Below are 14,892 nucleotides of genomic sequence, written 5' to 3'. Positions count from 1 at the left end.
ATTAATGGAATTCAGAATGAGATCTCACATCCAAAGAAACAATAAGACAAGAGAAAGAGAATATTTATGTAATTATCTTGCGAAAATGACTCGTCTTTATGAAATATTGATATGAATTTGCCTTTGTTAACAACTACTAACTAGAAATTGTAATAATAATCATAGTAAGAAGCCTCCTGCTCGCCACATGACGCCTAGCTCAATGTCTCTTTTATCTTTCATATCACTCTCTCTGTTTCTCACTTTTTTGTGATTGAGAAGTTCTATTTATTGCACTTTCCCTTTCACTCCTGACTCAGCGCAAGTGGGCAGCTGTTATGCTGTGAACAGGTGCCCTGGGATGTTATCATGGGATATGGCACAAACCAGATTTGGAAAAGAGATTATACTTTTTGTCATAATTATAATAGATTACCTCCCATGAGTCATTAGTAAAGGGGATTGTGAGGTGCTTTGGAAAAAAACAAATCATAATAATCAGTAAGAATGTCTCAGCCTCTTCTGTATATTGGTTAGATTGTGTATTTCATATGCTAAATCCCTCCAGGCAGAATTAGAAAATGTTGTCATCTTATTTCACGTTCTCATGTTCTGAAAACAAGGCCCCACTGAATAACCACCTCACCTGCCCCTTCATGTCAAAGTCAAGGTATATCAGAGGCCCTTGCCCCACTTCTAACATCCAGACTCAGCTCGCTAGCGTCCAAATTTGAGTGTGCCGGTGAGTGTGCCAGTGCGCTCAATGGTTGGAAAAGGACCGCTGCTGGGACCTTCGGTTGGTGGTCTGAGAGGTGGTGGAGGAGAGCGAGGCCCTGGCACAGGGGCACCCATAGTAGCGGCAGAGGGCACGGCAGGCAGCGCCACTGTCTGTATAGTGCCCCTATCACATGGCCCCAGGTCCTCCAGGCCCTCCAGGCCTTGTGGGGGTCCCTCATAACCCATGTTGAGCCTCAGGGGTTGATGAGCCTGGCAGTAGTCTACGATAGGCTGCTCGTAGCGGTAGAAGGTCAGCGCGCCCATCTGGTGGGGGACCTGTTTAGAAGGAGAGTCAGCGTAGAGGAAAAGACAGAAAGAGGGTGAAGGGAAATGTGATGGAGAGCATAAAGGATGAGTAGAGGAGACAGACAGAGTTGTATATGAGTGAAGGAAATACATGAAGGAGCAAAAGAGAAAAAAAGACAGAAAAAAATTAGGCATCCAAGTTTGCAGCAAACTCTATCCCTTTAGTTAAATGAAAAAGAGGTGTGTGTAGTAAAAAAGTGTTTTCTGCTACTAGGTGATCAGTCCAATATAGAACATTGGTGATCAATGACTGAAATGATTATGCACCAGAGTGAAGTCAGTAGTTCTACAGAGATGGGCCGTTTTGAAATCAGATTTTAATCCCAATTTTAGTTGACTGTTTTTTCTTCAACCTGATATTTACCTCACTTTTAACATGTAAATCATATATGTTCAAGATAATCACACAAACAAGTAAAAACTGTTTCGGTTTTATGGGTATAGCTTTAAGATGTTATGTCTTTAAACTCATTTGAATTAAGGTGAGAAAAAAAATTTAATTTCTGGTGCTCAAATATGTTTGAAAAATTCCATGTGAAGTGAGTAGAATTGAGTATAGTTCCAGCTGTTGTTTTTTGGTGATCTTGGTGGACTGATCAATAACTGTTACAGATGATTTATTTTCAAAAAGATATGAATCGCTTTGAAATGATGTTTCATTTTTCCAATGCAGTTAATTTGCCACACAGTATTTCATTGTGCCTGTGTGATTCTAAGCCTAAAGCAGTTAGTTTGGCAGCTCACTTCTGGCCTTCTGGCCCTCTGTAAACATCCTCACATGGTGACCACCTGAGCCTCCAGCAGCCCAAAACCCATTTGCTGCAAGGACCCTCCAAAAATGTGTGCCAGGAAGCATCTACGACAACTGTTTTTTTCCTTTTTGTTCTATCCTCACAAGAAAAACAACAGCACAGGTCTAAAATTCTGAATTCTAAAACAACCTTTAGTTAAGTTTGACGCCATATAGCGGCCTTTATTGTGATGCAGTTCTGATGACTTCAGTATAAGGTGACTTGATAAGATTATTCTTTCCTTATTATGAGGAAGTGATTTGGGTGGATGGCTAGATAGCTAGATGGCTAAAAGTGGACTTTTCTTCACTTCCCATTTTCAATCGCAAGTATCAGGTTTCCAACCAAGATTTGAGATTAAAAAAAAAAAAAAAAAAACTCTGAGGTGTTTACTGCTACCATGACAATGAAGACTGCACAACTTTAAGGAAGTATAAACCACATTAAAATGATCATTTTCACCCAAACCACGATCTTTCCCTAACCCTAACCAGACATTAAAAACAGCGTTGTCTTACCACGAAACATAATAATTATTTAACAGTGATTTATAATGGTTTTGGAAAACGGCATATTATGGTCCTATGGGTTATTCGGGAGTGCATTACTACAACCGCTAGATGGTATAAACGTAACTATGGGTTGTTTTTTGCCGGCTGAATTTTAGTGCTATACTCTCATTTAATTGCGAGGATGTTTTACATCACATTTTCAGATGTGAGAAGCATTTCATATAGAAGTCAGACTACTCGTCCCACCCCTGGATTGCACTTTAATCCTTACTGGCTGTCAGAAGAATAAAAATATGTGCATTTGTATATTTGGATGGGATTTCATGTATGAATGACACACGCGTTCCAAAGATGACAAAAGCACAGACGCTTTAGTGCTCAACCTTTTAGTACAAGAGCTAGAGCAAATAAGCCTGCACTCTCTCTCCACTGCCATGTCACTTGTGTCACAGCCAGTAGCACTCGTCACATCTGGCTATGTGTGGTCTTGTGCTCCCCTCCCAAACCTTAACACAATGCCAAACAAACAGATGAGGCTGTTTTGACAGTTCATCTCTTTAACTCTAAATTACACACTCCTTCTTCCTTAGAAAAAAAAAAGATGAAGATGAAGCCAATTAAGAGATTTTTAACAGGCCATGAAAACAGCAGGGGAAGATTGCAGCTGACCTGGATTCAGCACCGCTGCCTGGCGGAGCGACAGATCATCAGATCTGTACACACAGGCGACAAGAAGCACACAACAACAGCAGGAGCTACAGATATGACACTAACACGGAAGGCATGAATAATACAACCCCTGACTCGGAGGAGGTGTTGGAAGAAAGTGTCACAACTGCACCTTCTTTCGTGCACATCCTGAACATTTGATTTTTTATCTCTGAAAGGTGTAAGACTGGAGGGAATCATGCAATCGGACGTGTGTGTGTGTGTCCGTCCGTGTCCGTGTATCCATCTGTAGTTAATCTAGGCTACTACTGGACCCATCAGTCTGATATTTTGTGTGCACATTTATGACTGTATGATCAAGGACCTCTCGTGGTTACGGTGAATCACAATTTTTGAAAAACCTATAACACCATTTTTTACGAGCTTATCATGAAGCATCTTTCTTTTCAGCAGTCCTCGCCATTTAACAGTGTGTGTTACGACTTGTGTTGGTTTACGTTACTTTTAGAAATAATGCATTACAGAACCGTATCACGGTAACTCATTAAATAACAATGTTACTTACTGAGAATTGTAACTAGTTCGAGCACTTTACCGTTACCAAAACTACCCTTTTGGTAACTCAAAAATAATCTGCGGAGCATCTTCTGATTAATTCCACACCTGATATATTATGATCAACTAAAGTTAGGTATGATACAACATGAATAAGTCCCTGTTTCTGTTATTGTCACTGACATCTTGATCATACAGGACAGGTGGAGATCTGCACTCTATTGCGTACAGTCTTTTAGTTAAACTTGATGGTAACCAGATCTTAGGAACAGGAGCTATAGGAACTTGTTTTTGAAAAAGTGAAATCTTATAATCTTCAAAAGAATAATTATAAATGACAAAATTAACTATTATTCTACTCATCTCTGGTAATATACATGCAGACAGTTTTGGCATTAAGTACCAAGACTTTAAGATATCGATCTCTAGGTGTCCTCTCCTATATGACAAAGGCAAATTGCATTTGGTTTGTCATATTCCAAAGCACTGAAAAATGACATTTGAAAAGCTCAAAAGCAACTGATCCTATCAAAAACAAAGATCTGATTTCTCCTGATATTCTTTGAAAAACATAATCCCTATGGAAATTGTAAGTGGTGGCATTTCCAGTAGCAGAAAACTCAAAACTTCGGCACATGAAATTAAAACCAGCTGCATGGTTAGACACCGCGGGTGAGAAATGTGTGCCGAGAGAAGAAGATAAAAAGAAACTTCAAATCTATCAAATAGGAAACAAATGCCACGCTGTTGGTGATTCTAAATTGAATGTAAATCATGCTCCTGAGAAGCAAAGCAAGGAGAGGACAAGCCAACAAACACAGAAGATTTTAAGATAAATAGAGTCATTGGTAAAAGATCCACATCACCCGTATCCTTGCAGATTTAGTGTACTTATCATATACAGCAATCCAAATTCTGATCAGGGAAAGTGTACTTGATGGAATTTAAGAGAATTTAAGGCAGAATTTTTAAAAATAGGATGGACTGTGTCAATGAAATGCAGATATATACTGGCTGAGTGTGTGTGTGTGTGTGTGTGTGTGTGTGTGTGTGTGTGTGTGTGTGTGTGTGTGTGTGTGTGTGTGTGTGTGTGTGTGTGTGTGTGTGTGTGTGTGTGTGTGTGTGTTTGAGCAAGGACAGATTTCAAAGTCAAATAGAAGCAGTCTGGGCTAACGCAGCTTGGCAGTTCAGGAATTACCCTGAATCATGGGGCCAAGATAAAGCCTCTCTGGAAGCATTAACACCAGTTCTCTTTTAGATAAAAATAGTGTCATTTGTAGCCTCAAGCTTTACTGTAACATGCTTCTGTGATGCAGTGCAGCATTAAAATTCAGCAGTTGCATACAGTTGTAGCCATGTAAAGCATGTTTTTCTGGTGTGGTGCTAATATAAGCTTGTACTTTTTTTTTTAGAAAATCTCCTTTCAACCCTCCCACCCAGCTTTTCTTTCAATCACGCACCTCCAGAACCACTACCTTCCTTCTTTGCCTACCTCCTTCCTCCTCAAATGGACTCCATTAAGCGTGGCTGACTCATTACATTATAGGCACTCAGTGGATTACTCCCCTCATTCCCCTTTCAGTTTAAACCCTTCACCAACCCAGCTGCCGTCACCACCAGCACCACCACCACCGCCGCCGCTACCACCACCTCATCTCCTGTCACACACCCCAGCCCACCTCAGCTCTGCTCACAGCTCCCTGCCCAGGTCCAATGAATTAATTAACCAATATTAACTCCTAACCGTTTCAGTGGATTCTATCAAATTGTCAGGGCATAAATCTGGCCTCATGCAGAGTGTGTGTGTGTCTGTGTGTGTCTATGCATGTACGCCTATCTGTGAATATGTTTAATAGAAGACGAAGGAGGGACAGAATGAGGCAGAAAAACAGAGGAAAACGCAAGATTAAAAACAGTTTTTGTTTAATCAGTTGTGTGTGTGTGTGTGTGTGTGTTTCCACTTATATTTTTTTCAGGGCAACTCTAAAAAAAGGAACACGCGCTGCTGAAAGACCCATAAATCTCAGACGACCTGACTTAGCTCTTTACAGTTGTGACCAAAATTATTAGCCCCCCTTGTGAAATTAGTCAAAATTCTTGATTTCTCCATGGAAATGTCCATTAACAACACGTGTTTGTTATTGTGGAAACAAAGACACTACAAAGACAAAAGTTGACAAGTTTGATTAGGATATGTTATTGATACAATGAGTTGAAACAAAAAAGGGCAAAAATGAGAAATCCAAAATTATTAGCCCCCTGGCCATTAATAGTCAATAGTGTACCCTTTCTGAGCCACAACTGACAACAACCTCTTAGAGTAGTTCTTTACTAGGTTGGCACAGGTCTCCTGAGGGATTTTGGCCCATTCTTCCATTGCAAATTGTTCCAACTGGTCCAAATTGCGTGGTTTCCGAGCATGGACATTCACTTTGAGCACCCGCCACAGATTGTCAATAGGATTGAGGTCTGGGCTCTGTGCGGGCCACTCCAGGACCTTGGTTTTGGTATCCTTCAGGAACTGTTGGACCAATTCCGATGTGTGCTTTGGGTCATTGTCTTGTTGGAAGACCCAGCGACGACCTAAGGATAGACTACGAGCAGATTTCTGCATATTATCCCTCAAAATGTCAACATAATTTTCTTTTTTCATGATGCCATGCACCCGAACAAGGCTCCCTGTGCCTGAGGCTGCAAAACAGCCCCACAGCATGATGCTCCCACCGCCATGTTTAACTGTGGGAACTGTGTTCTTAGGGTTCAAGGCCTCTCCCTTTCTTCGCCAAACATAAGCAAGATCCATGTGCCCAAACAATTCCAGTTTAGTCTTATCAGGCTAAAGCACAGACTTCCAAAACTCATCTTTACCTTTCAAATGTTCACGGGCAAACCTCAGTCTGGCTTTGATGTGCCGCTCTTTGAGTAAAGGGGTTCTTCTTGGACAATGGCCCTGAAGCCCACCACGATGGAGAGCCCTCACAACTGTGCTCCTTGAAACATCAACTCCAGAAGAGGCCAGGTCAGCAACAATCATCTTGGCAGATGTCTGGAGATTCTTGCTGACATCTCTGACAATTTTCCTCTCTAAAGTTCTTGAAATCTTGAGCTTACGACCACGCCCAGGTTTGTTTCTTATAGAATTTGTCTCCTTGTACTTGGCAATGATGCAACGTATAGTGGTTCTAGACACTGTGAAACGCTTGGAAATGGCAGTATAGCCTTCCCCCTTATCATGAGCCTCCACTATCTTCTTTCTGAGCTCAAGACTGATTTCCTTTGTCTTTGGCATGGTGAGTAAAAGTAGTCCCTCTCAATAATGTGTTCAAGTGCCCTGTTCCTTGGAGTCCTTTTATGCTGATTTAATGTTCAGGTGTTGTTAGGAAGCCAATTGACTGCACAGGTGTGGTTTGAAAGCTGATTGGTTAATTAGGTGTGTTTTTGAAGGCAATAATTCACATTGGGGGAAATATTATTGACCACCCCATCATGGGGGCTAATATTTTTGACATCCCCATTTTTCTCTATATTTGATATAAATCTAGCCTAAAATGTTATTTTATATTCGAAAATGTACCAAAAGCTACTAAAAAGCACTGGTGAATGTTTGATTATATCGAATTTCATCAATGCTGCAAACATTGGGAAGAATTTTAGGAAAATGTTCCATAATTCCTGGGGGGCTAATAATTTTGGTCACAACTGTATGTCAGTTTCAGAGAACAAAAGGAGCTATTGATATTCACCGGCCCCTCATGTCGTGGCAAGGTACAGCTCGCTCATTAGGGATGCTACCAGCTTGTCTTTCTGCCTCTCAGCATTAGGAAATTATTAATAACTCACACTGAATAGTCTGTTGACAGAGGAGACAGCCAAAAATGTAAATGGATAACATCTGGTCAAACTAACAAAAACACAAAAGTGACACTTCAATTTACTTTCCAAATGTCCTAAAAATACGTGGTTTGGATGGAGAATGAGCGATTGTTGAGTCGTTGGTTTGTCTAAAGCTGTGGAGAGGTTCCTGCTTTTTATCACAAAGTGAAAATACCGCAGTGCAAATGTTTCTTTTCGTTTGTGATTTCCCCATCATTATCACTTAAATTTTCATCCAGGCTCTTTTCATCCTATATCCACCAATGGACTATGCTTCCTTCCAGCTAGATTATTGTCTACTGCGTTTTAAGTGAAGTCAAAGTTATAGCTTGACCCCTGTATGACAAAACACATCTAAATTCTAGTATTTCATGTGTGAAAATGCACTTTATTCATTAATCATTCATTTGCTGAAATATTATGTTTAGGCTAAATTGTATGCAGCAAATGGTTTTTGCATAAATATGAGTTTAGAAATTGGAAGTGGCATGCCATGCATAAGAATCATCCTAATCGTAGCATCCTGTGCATCAGAACTGATTTTGGTGAGATCTTTAATACGAAACCTCCTGCCATTTCTCAAGCTCTGGTCTGTTTCAGGCTTGTTTAGCACTGAGCACATACTGTAATTTACATACTCAGCCCCGAAAGGGTGCCAATGATGCTGCCACTATCAGGAAGAGAGAGCAGGTCTAACATAGTATTTACTGATGCTTTCTTTTGCAAACTAACATCAGCATCATTATCTAACATTACTGAAACAGACCCAAATGAGTTTTGGTGGACAGATCTAATCCTGGTCCCAGAGTCTGGCTCTCTACACGTGATGAGTGGTAAGAGCTGTGATTACCTCAAGGTGGAGCATATATTACAGTACAGTACAGTAGCAATTTGTAGAACGTCACCACGCTCCTGGTAGCAAGAAAGTGCCATGGCTGTTTGAAAAGGAAAACAACAAGTGCAGCTGTTGTGAATTATAGTAAATAGGCTGCATTTATATGGCGCTTTTCTAGTCTTCCGACCACTTAAAGCGCTTTACACTACATGCCAACATTCACCCGTTCACAGAGACTGCCGTGCAAGGCGCCAACCTGCTCATCAGGAGTAGTTTCTAAAGCTCATTCACACAAACACACACAATCACTAACCCATGGCACAGCCTTCGGGAGCAATTTGGGATTCAGTAGCAAGGTTCAGAACACTTTGACATGCGGACTGGAGGAGCCAGGGAGTTAGGGGATTGGACCACTGATCTTCAGATCGGTGGGCGACTCTCTCTACCTCCTGGGCCACAGCCATTTATGTATAAGACAGATGAAGGTACTCTCCTCACTCAGAGAAGGAGACAGTAAGAATCTGAAGATCAAAAAGGTGCGTGAAGCTTTATCATTCTTTTTGTTCATCACTGGATACACGTGGGTTATGTGAGGGACAGCTGTCATTACATTAAAAGTGCATTGAAAGGTCACCGACAAACAAGGTCATAGTAGAAGCTGATGGAACTTTGAGCGCAATGCAAACGGAGATGCAATGCCCAAGGTGCTGCTGCAAGGTTTGGGATCTCCATAAAAATATAATGACTCACACACACACACACAAAGTTATTCTGTCGCTGTTCATGTGCATCACTTTTATGTGTGATCCTTAGCTGAGGTAGGTACATCCTACTGTATATTGTATATTGTACGCCGCTGCTTCTACCTGTCAGAAGACATTTACACGATAGAAAAACTCCCTCAACTCCCAGTGCTGCACTGTTGGATGCATTTTTACCACTTTGGATCTCTGCCACCTGTACCTGCATGTGCTCCAACTGACAATGACTGGCATCCTGCCTCTAACTGGATCTTTATCTCCGTATGCCTGGACACACTGTGGGGTGACATTAGGCCCCAGAGCTTTGAAACAAACTGCCAAGGAGACTGAGCTGGTCAAACCAGTGTCGTCCTTTGAATCCATCCTTAAACTTGCTTTTTTGGGACTTTTGCTGCTTTTGTGTTCATGATTATTATTTCTGCATGTTAGATTGGTGCATGTGCTGTAATTTTAAAAGGTGCTCTTTGAATAGAGTTTCTATTAGGATTTGTTTTGTTTGTTTGTTTAGCAACACCTCTATTAACAGCTACTCCACCTAATAACCAGGAAATTGCAAATCATTTCCTCCTTCCATTTGTGGATACTTGAGTTTCTGTGTTACTTCCGTGCATCGGCTCTAATTTGTTAGGGGAGTCATCAATAACTCTTAAAAAAAAAAGCGTCAAATCCCATAAATTCATTTTTTACAGTATTCCAGTGTCCCTCAGAAGTTGTGTTTCTTTCTTCTTTTTTTTTGCATTCACGCTTTTATGAGCAGCTAAGGAGGCAGTAACAGTGCCACAGGCAGACAATGCTAATGCCTCCCTGGGCTTTAGGAACATTACAGTTCAAAAGTATGCCGCTTTCCCAGCCAAACACTTTGATCCTCTCAATTCACCGTATTGTGGCACAAAGAAGCATAACAAAGTGAAGAGGAGATGCAACAGACTCCCACTAAAATGTTGCAGAGGATTTTACTTTTCTTATATTCTCATTAATGTTGTTTTCTTTTGTAAATGTCTGCAAGCCTGTGAATTATGTTGAGAATCACTGGTTATTGTACCTTACAGTTATTTTTTCACAGTATTACTTAAAAAGAAATTACATTATTTTTTCCCCCGTACATTTTAATAATATTATCGCATTTTCCTTTTTCCAGTATATGTTTATACTATATTATGTCATTTTGGGCTATTTTTCTCGTGTTCATATATCTCTTGTCCTCTTTGTACAGTTATAGAGATACTTTATTAACATCATTAATTTTGATCTGACTATATTTAAAGCTGACTGTATATTTGTGGTAAAGGTTCAGTGTTTATGGTGTTGAAAGTATTTTGGTATAGGCCTAACCCTGTCCCACAGTGCCCTGTATAATATGCTCAGCTTCATGAGAACTCTGGCATTTGCATTTATTATACTTTGGCCACCCACCACAGCATCATTCTCTCATTATTACCTTGTCTTCATTTATGATTGATATTCCTTAATGAAATAGTTTATAACTGTAATAACAATGGTGATACATTCCCCACTTAATAACCGGAGATTGGATGTGTCATTTAGAAGTAATGGTGTATAATGTTAATATAATAAAGGTAAGAGTACTGTGTCAGTATGGTTACCATGGTTCCCAATTCTAAAGGCACCAACTTGACTTGAATCTAGTTTGAACTTAATTTAGTTGATTTTCCTTCACATATGTAAAGTATCTTCATCTTCATCATCATCATCATCATCATCATCATCATCATCATCATCATCATCATACAAGACAGGTTATATTCCATGATATTGCTTAGATTTATATACGGGTCTAAATTTATATACATATCACAAATATTACAAGTTTCTGTTGGACTGGATATAACATTTACAAAATGTTACTATTGTTATTATCATTATTATCATATGTGGTGGTGGTGGTAGTAGACATTTTTTAAACATAGAACAATATAGCAAAGGCCAAACTCAACTGACAATTCAAATATTCAAACACATTAACTGCAAAACTAAATAAAAGTAAATATTATAATGAATGATAGAACAATTTCAGACATTTAAAGTATATATTCCATCTTAAAAAATTAACACCATACAGTATATGCAAGGTGTGCAAATATGTATATGTACATAGTATGTATATGGGGGACCATGCACTGTATACATAGACATCTCTCGCTTGTCAAAAGTTTATGTGAACATGTGAAATTATAATCCATTCAAATTAAGGCTAAAAACCTCCATTAATTGAAACAACTAAAGTGTCATCACCTCAGCAAACAGTACTTCTATGTATGCAATAGCAAGACAGTGTTTGTGTGTGTGTGTGTGTGTGCCTGTTCATCTATGTGTTGGTGAGTTTTGTGATGCTGCTCTAGCTTTGCGGGGGAAGTCAGCACAGCTGTTACTGGGCGGGCATCAATGACACGGAGCCCACCAGTCAGCTTTTCAGCAGAGCGGTGTGCATGGACGTGTCTGAGGGTGTGTGATGCTAAACACCATCAGTTTGTTTTCAGACAGCACATCCCAAGAGGAGGTCTTCCCAGCTGCACGTTTAATGTGTGTGTGTGTCTTTTTGTGTGTCAGCGGAATAGACTTATGTGTGTGTAGTAGCTCACATCTGTCTACGTGTTGACATCTGCAGTACTTAACATAATCGAAGCCGGCATAAAAGACTGGAGGTGCTGGTAAATAAGCATTTTCTGGCTATAACATCCACTTTGAAGACACATTGAAGTAAAAATATCTTTAGCAAGTGCTTTACCCATGTTCCTGCATTATTTTCTTCCATTATCTGTAGGTATATGGGTCAATGACGTATAAGGATTTTCAACAACTCAATTTTAAATAATAAAAACAAGCATATCTAATGCAGTAGTTCAAACATTCTGACAATTCATATTATAATTTGAAAGTGATTTTAGTGGGGTTGTTTCAAGATTAATTGGCACTGGCCTGAAAAAAAAGTCATTTGGTGCGACCATGATTCATCTCGAAATGTCTTATATAAATAAAAGACCATCATTTACAAAGATTTAAAAAAAAATGCAAATACTTTGTTTCCAAACACTTTATATTACTGAAAACTTGTAAAAAAAAGATGTGAAGCGTGTTAAGTAAATTAATTTATTTCAAGATGAATCGTGGTCGCACCACATGACTCTTTTTAAAGGCCAGTGCCAATTAATCTTGAAAAACCCACTAAAATCACTTAATTTCAAATGTATAATATGGAGCTTCAGGTACACAACATTCTGAATGTTTGAACTACTGCATTAGATATGCTTGTTTTTATTTTTCTACAATTGAGTTGTTCTAAATCCTTATACGTCATTGGCCCATATGTCAAATATATGTTAACAAGACCAGACAAGTAGACAAGTCTGCAGCCATGGTAGTGAGCTAGTGAGGCTTTGCTTTGAGCTAAATGCTAACACATTCACAATATAAATGCTAACATATTGATGTTTGGCAGGTTTAATGAGCAAATAAAAATAGCTGATGCCGTTGGGGATGTTGTTAGATTTGCAGATGTTCAGTCATAAACTTGAAAGACATTTTTATCTACCGATGGGCAAAAGAGATAAACTTAAGGGGTGCACCAAAGTTTTTACAGTTCATCCGAAGAGGACCATCAATGTGTGTACCAACATTTCATGACAATCTATCCAATAGTTAAGACTTTTCACCTAAACCACTAAAGTCAGCCTCATGGAAGAACTGGAGGAAAAGTCATTCACCAAAGTCATTAAAATTCATTGTATGGAAACCATGAATGACTGTACAAAAAATAGTGCCAATGCATCATGTAGTTGTGGTGATATTTCTAAGTGTAAGTGATACTTTTATGGCACTGGAGAAAATATTAAGGGATCTCCATTTTTTAAGGATTCATCCTCTTGAGTATCTGTACCAAACTTCATGGCAATCCATCTAATAGTTATCAAGACATCACACTAAAAACAACAAACATTAACATAACCGGCCGACAAACCAACATACCAACATTGCTATCCATAGTGCCATGCCACAAACATGGCTCAAAAAAGAGGAAAAAAGACTATTTTGAATATTTTTAACAGCAGGGTCACAGTGGGTTTTTAGGGAGTGTATTTTTTAGGGTCAACATGACAAAAATTCTTAACTATTTACATTTCACAAAACAGTTTTGATGTAAGTGGCTAGAATTGAATCACTCTTCCTCCTCCTCCACATCCTGACACAACAGCACAGGTGATGCAAGTGTGGGTGGAGGTAAAAAGTCCTGCACAGTTAAACAGAGGAATTATGTGGCACTCTGGAGACTCTCTCTCTCTCTCTCTCTCTCTCTCACACTAAATAACGCCCACTTCCAAGCGATCAAATCAAATCCCTGAAAGATTCAATACAATTTTTTCCTGAAATGATACCCTGCCTTCATATTGCATTTCAACTAAAATTAAAGCCGCAAGCGGCGATGGCGGGCCCTCGCTCACCCATGCCACCGCGGGGCCTGAGGCATGGCGGGGCTGTGGCGTGAAGCAGAAAGTGAGAAAAAACCTGGAAGGAGGCCAAAAATGCAATGTTTCGTTCATCCACTAGGGGGCAGTCACAGGCAGTTACACATATGGTCTGGTGTGGTCTGGTGTGTTCAGGGCAGCCACTCATCAGTCATGTGAAGTTTGGAATGAATTGGACAAAGCATGAAGGAGTTATGAGAGGTTGATGGTTCATCCACCAGGGGGCAGTAGAGTGTAACAAAACACAAGCGGTTGCGTTCAGGGTGGGACAGTGATTACACATGTGAAGTTTTGTGGAAATCGCACAATGATGATGTAAAATATGGCACTTCCTGTTTCCACTAGGGGGAGACACGAGTGAGATCGCCTATGAGCGAATGGAGACGTTGAGGTCGGCACCCTGGACCTGTGTACCAATTTTCATGATGATACGAGTTCAATAAAGCCATCAAAAAGCCAAACGTATTTTCATGGCGAGGAATTGATGGTCGCCGCGTCGCCACACGGACGCCATTACTCGTAGCTTCACAGTCTTCATAATGTAGCTTCACCAACTGGTTCTGAATGAAGTTGATGGGGCAAAGTATGTAATTTTGATGAATCTTAGTTAACTTCCTGTTACCACCGGGGGGCGCTATGAGTTACGTGGGAAGTTAATATATCGGGACATTCAGGGCGGAGCCATCATCATGTCCAGCAAGTTTGAAGCTGATTGGATGAAGTATGTGGGCGTGAGAGCCACTCGTATGTACATGGCGAGCACGCCAAAGTTAGTTGAGCCCTGGCAGACACGCCCTTTGACCTACGGATGCGCAGAGCACAACTTAAGCTCAACTAGGTCTGGAGATGTTGCGTACCTAATTTGAACTTGATCGGCGAACGCTGTGGGAGGAGTTAATTTTAGGCGGGAAAAATCAAAACCAAAATGGCCGACTTCCTGTTGGGTTGAGGTCATGAGGTCAAGAGGCTTTTTTGCATATGTGGGTATAATACATATGTGTACCGAATTTTGTGAGCATAGGACAAAGTTAGCAAAATTCCCTATGGGCATTTTTGGACTTTGTAGGGGGCGCTATTCCACCATTCTGCGTCGACCATGTGCGACCACCCAAAAATATCGAATTTCGGATGAGGCCGGACGTCCGTGCAAAAGTATAAGCATTTTCGCATTTGGGAAAGGGGCGAAATTGGGGCACGAAATGTCGGAAGAATAATAATAATAATAATAATAATAATAATAATAATAATAATAATAATAATAATAATAAACATTACAATTTCAATAGGGCTTTCGCCAGGCGACTTGCAGTCGCCGCTCGGGCCCTAAATATGTCAGTGAACAGAAGCTAAAGA

At 40.1% G+C, this 14,892-nt stretch overlaps 1 protein-coding gene across 1 annotated transcript in view; it reads right to left on the bottom strand.

The window, feature by feature from the left end:
- Nucleotides 1-696: 696 nt before the first annotated feature.
- Nucleotides 697-14,892, bottom strand: part of LOC133994936 (leucine-rich repeat transmembrane neuronal protein 4-like) — a 933,350-nt gene continuing 919,154 nt past the window's right edge. Inside the window, exon 4 of the mRNA XM_062434181.1 lies at nucleotides 697-1,032. Within this exon, the coding sequence (XP_062290165.1) occupies nucleotides 697-1,032 (336 nt within the window). The remainder of the gene's footprint in view (nucleotides 1,033-14,892) is intronic.

The sequence above is a fragment of the Scomber scombrus genome, chromosome 15, assembly GCF_963691925.1.
Source record: "Scomber scombrus chromosome 15, fScoSco1.1, whole genome shotgun sequence".
NCBI classification, from domain to species: domain Eukaryota; kingdom Metazoa; phylum Chordata; class Actinopteri; order Scombriformes; family Scombridae; genus Scomber; species Scomber scombrus.
Note: the sequence above shows the minus strand (reverse complement) of the source record. Positions and strands in the feature narration are given on the sequence as shown.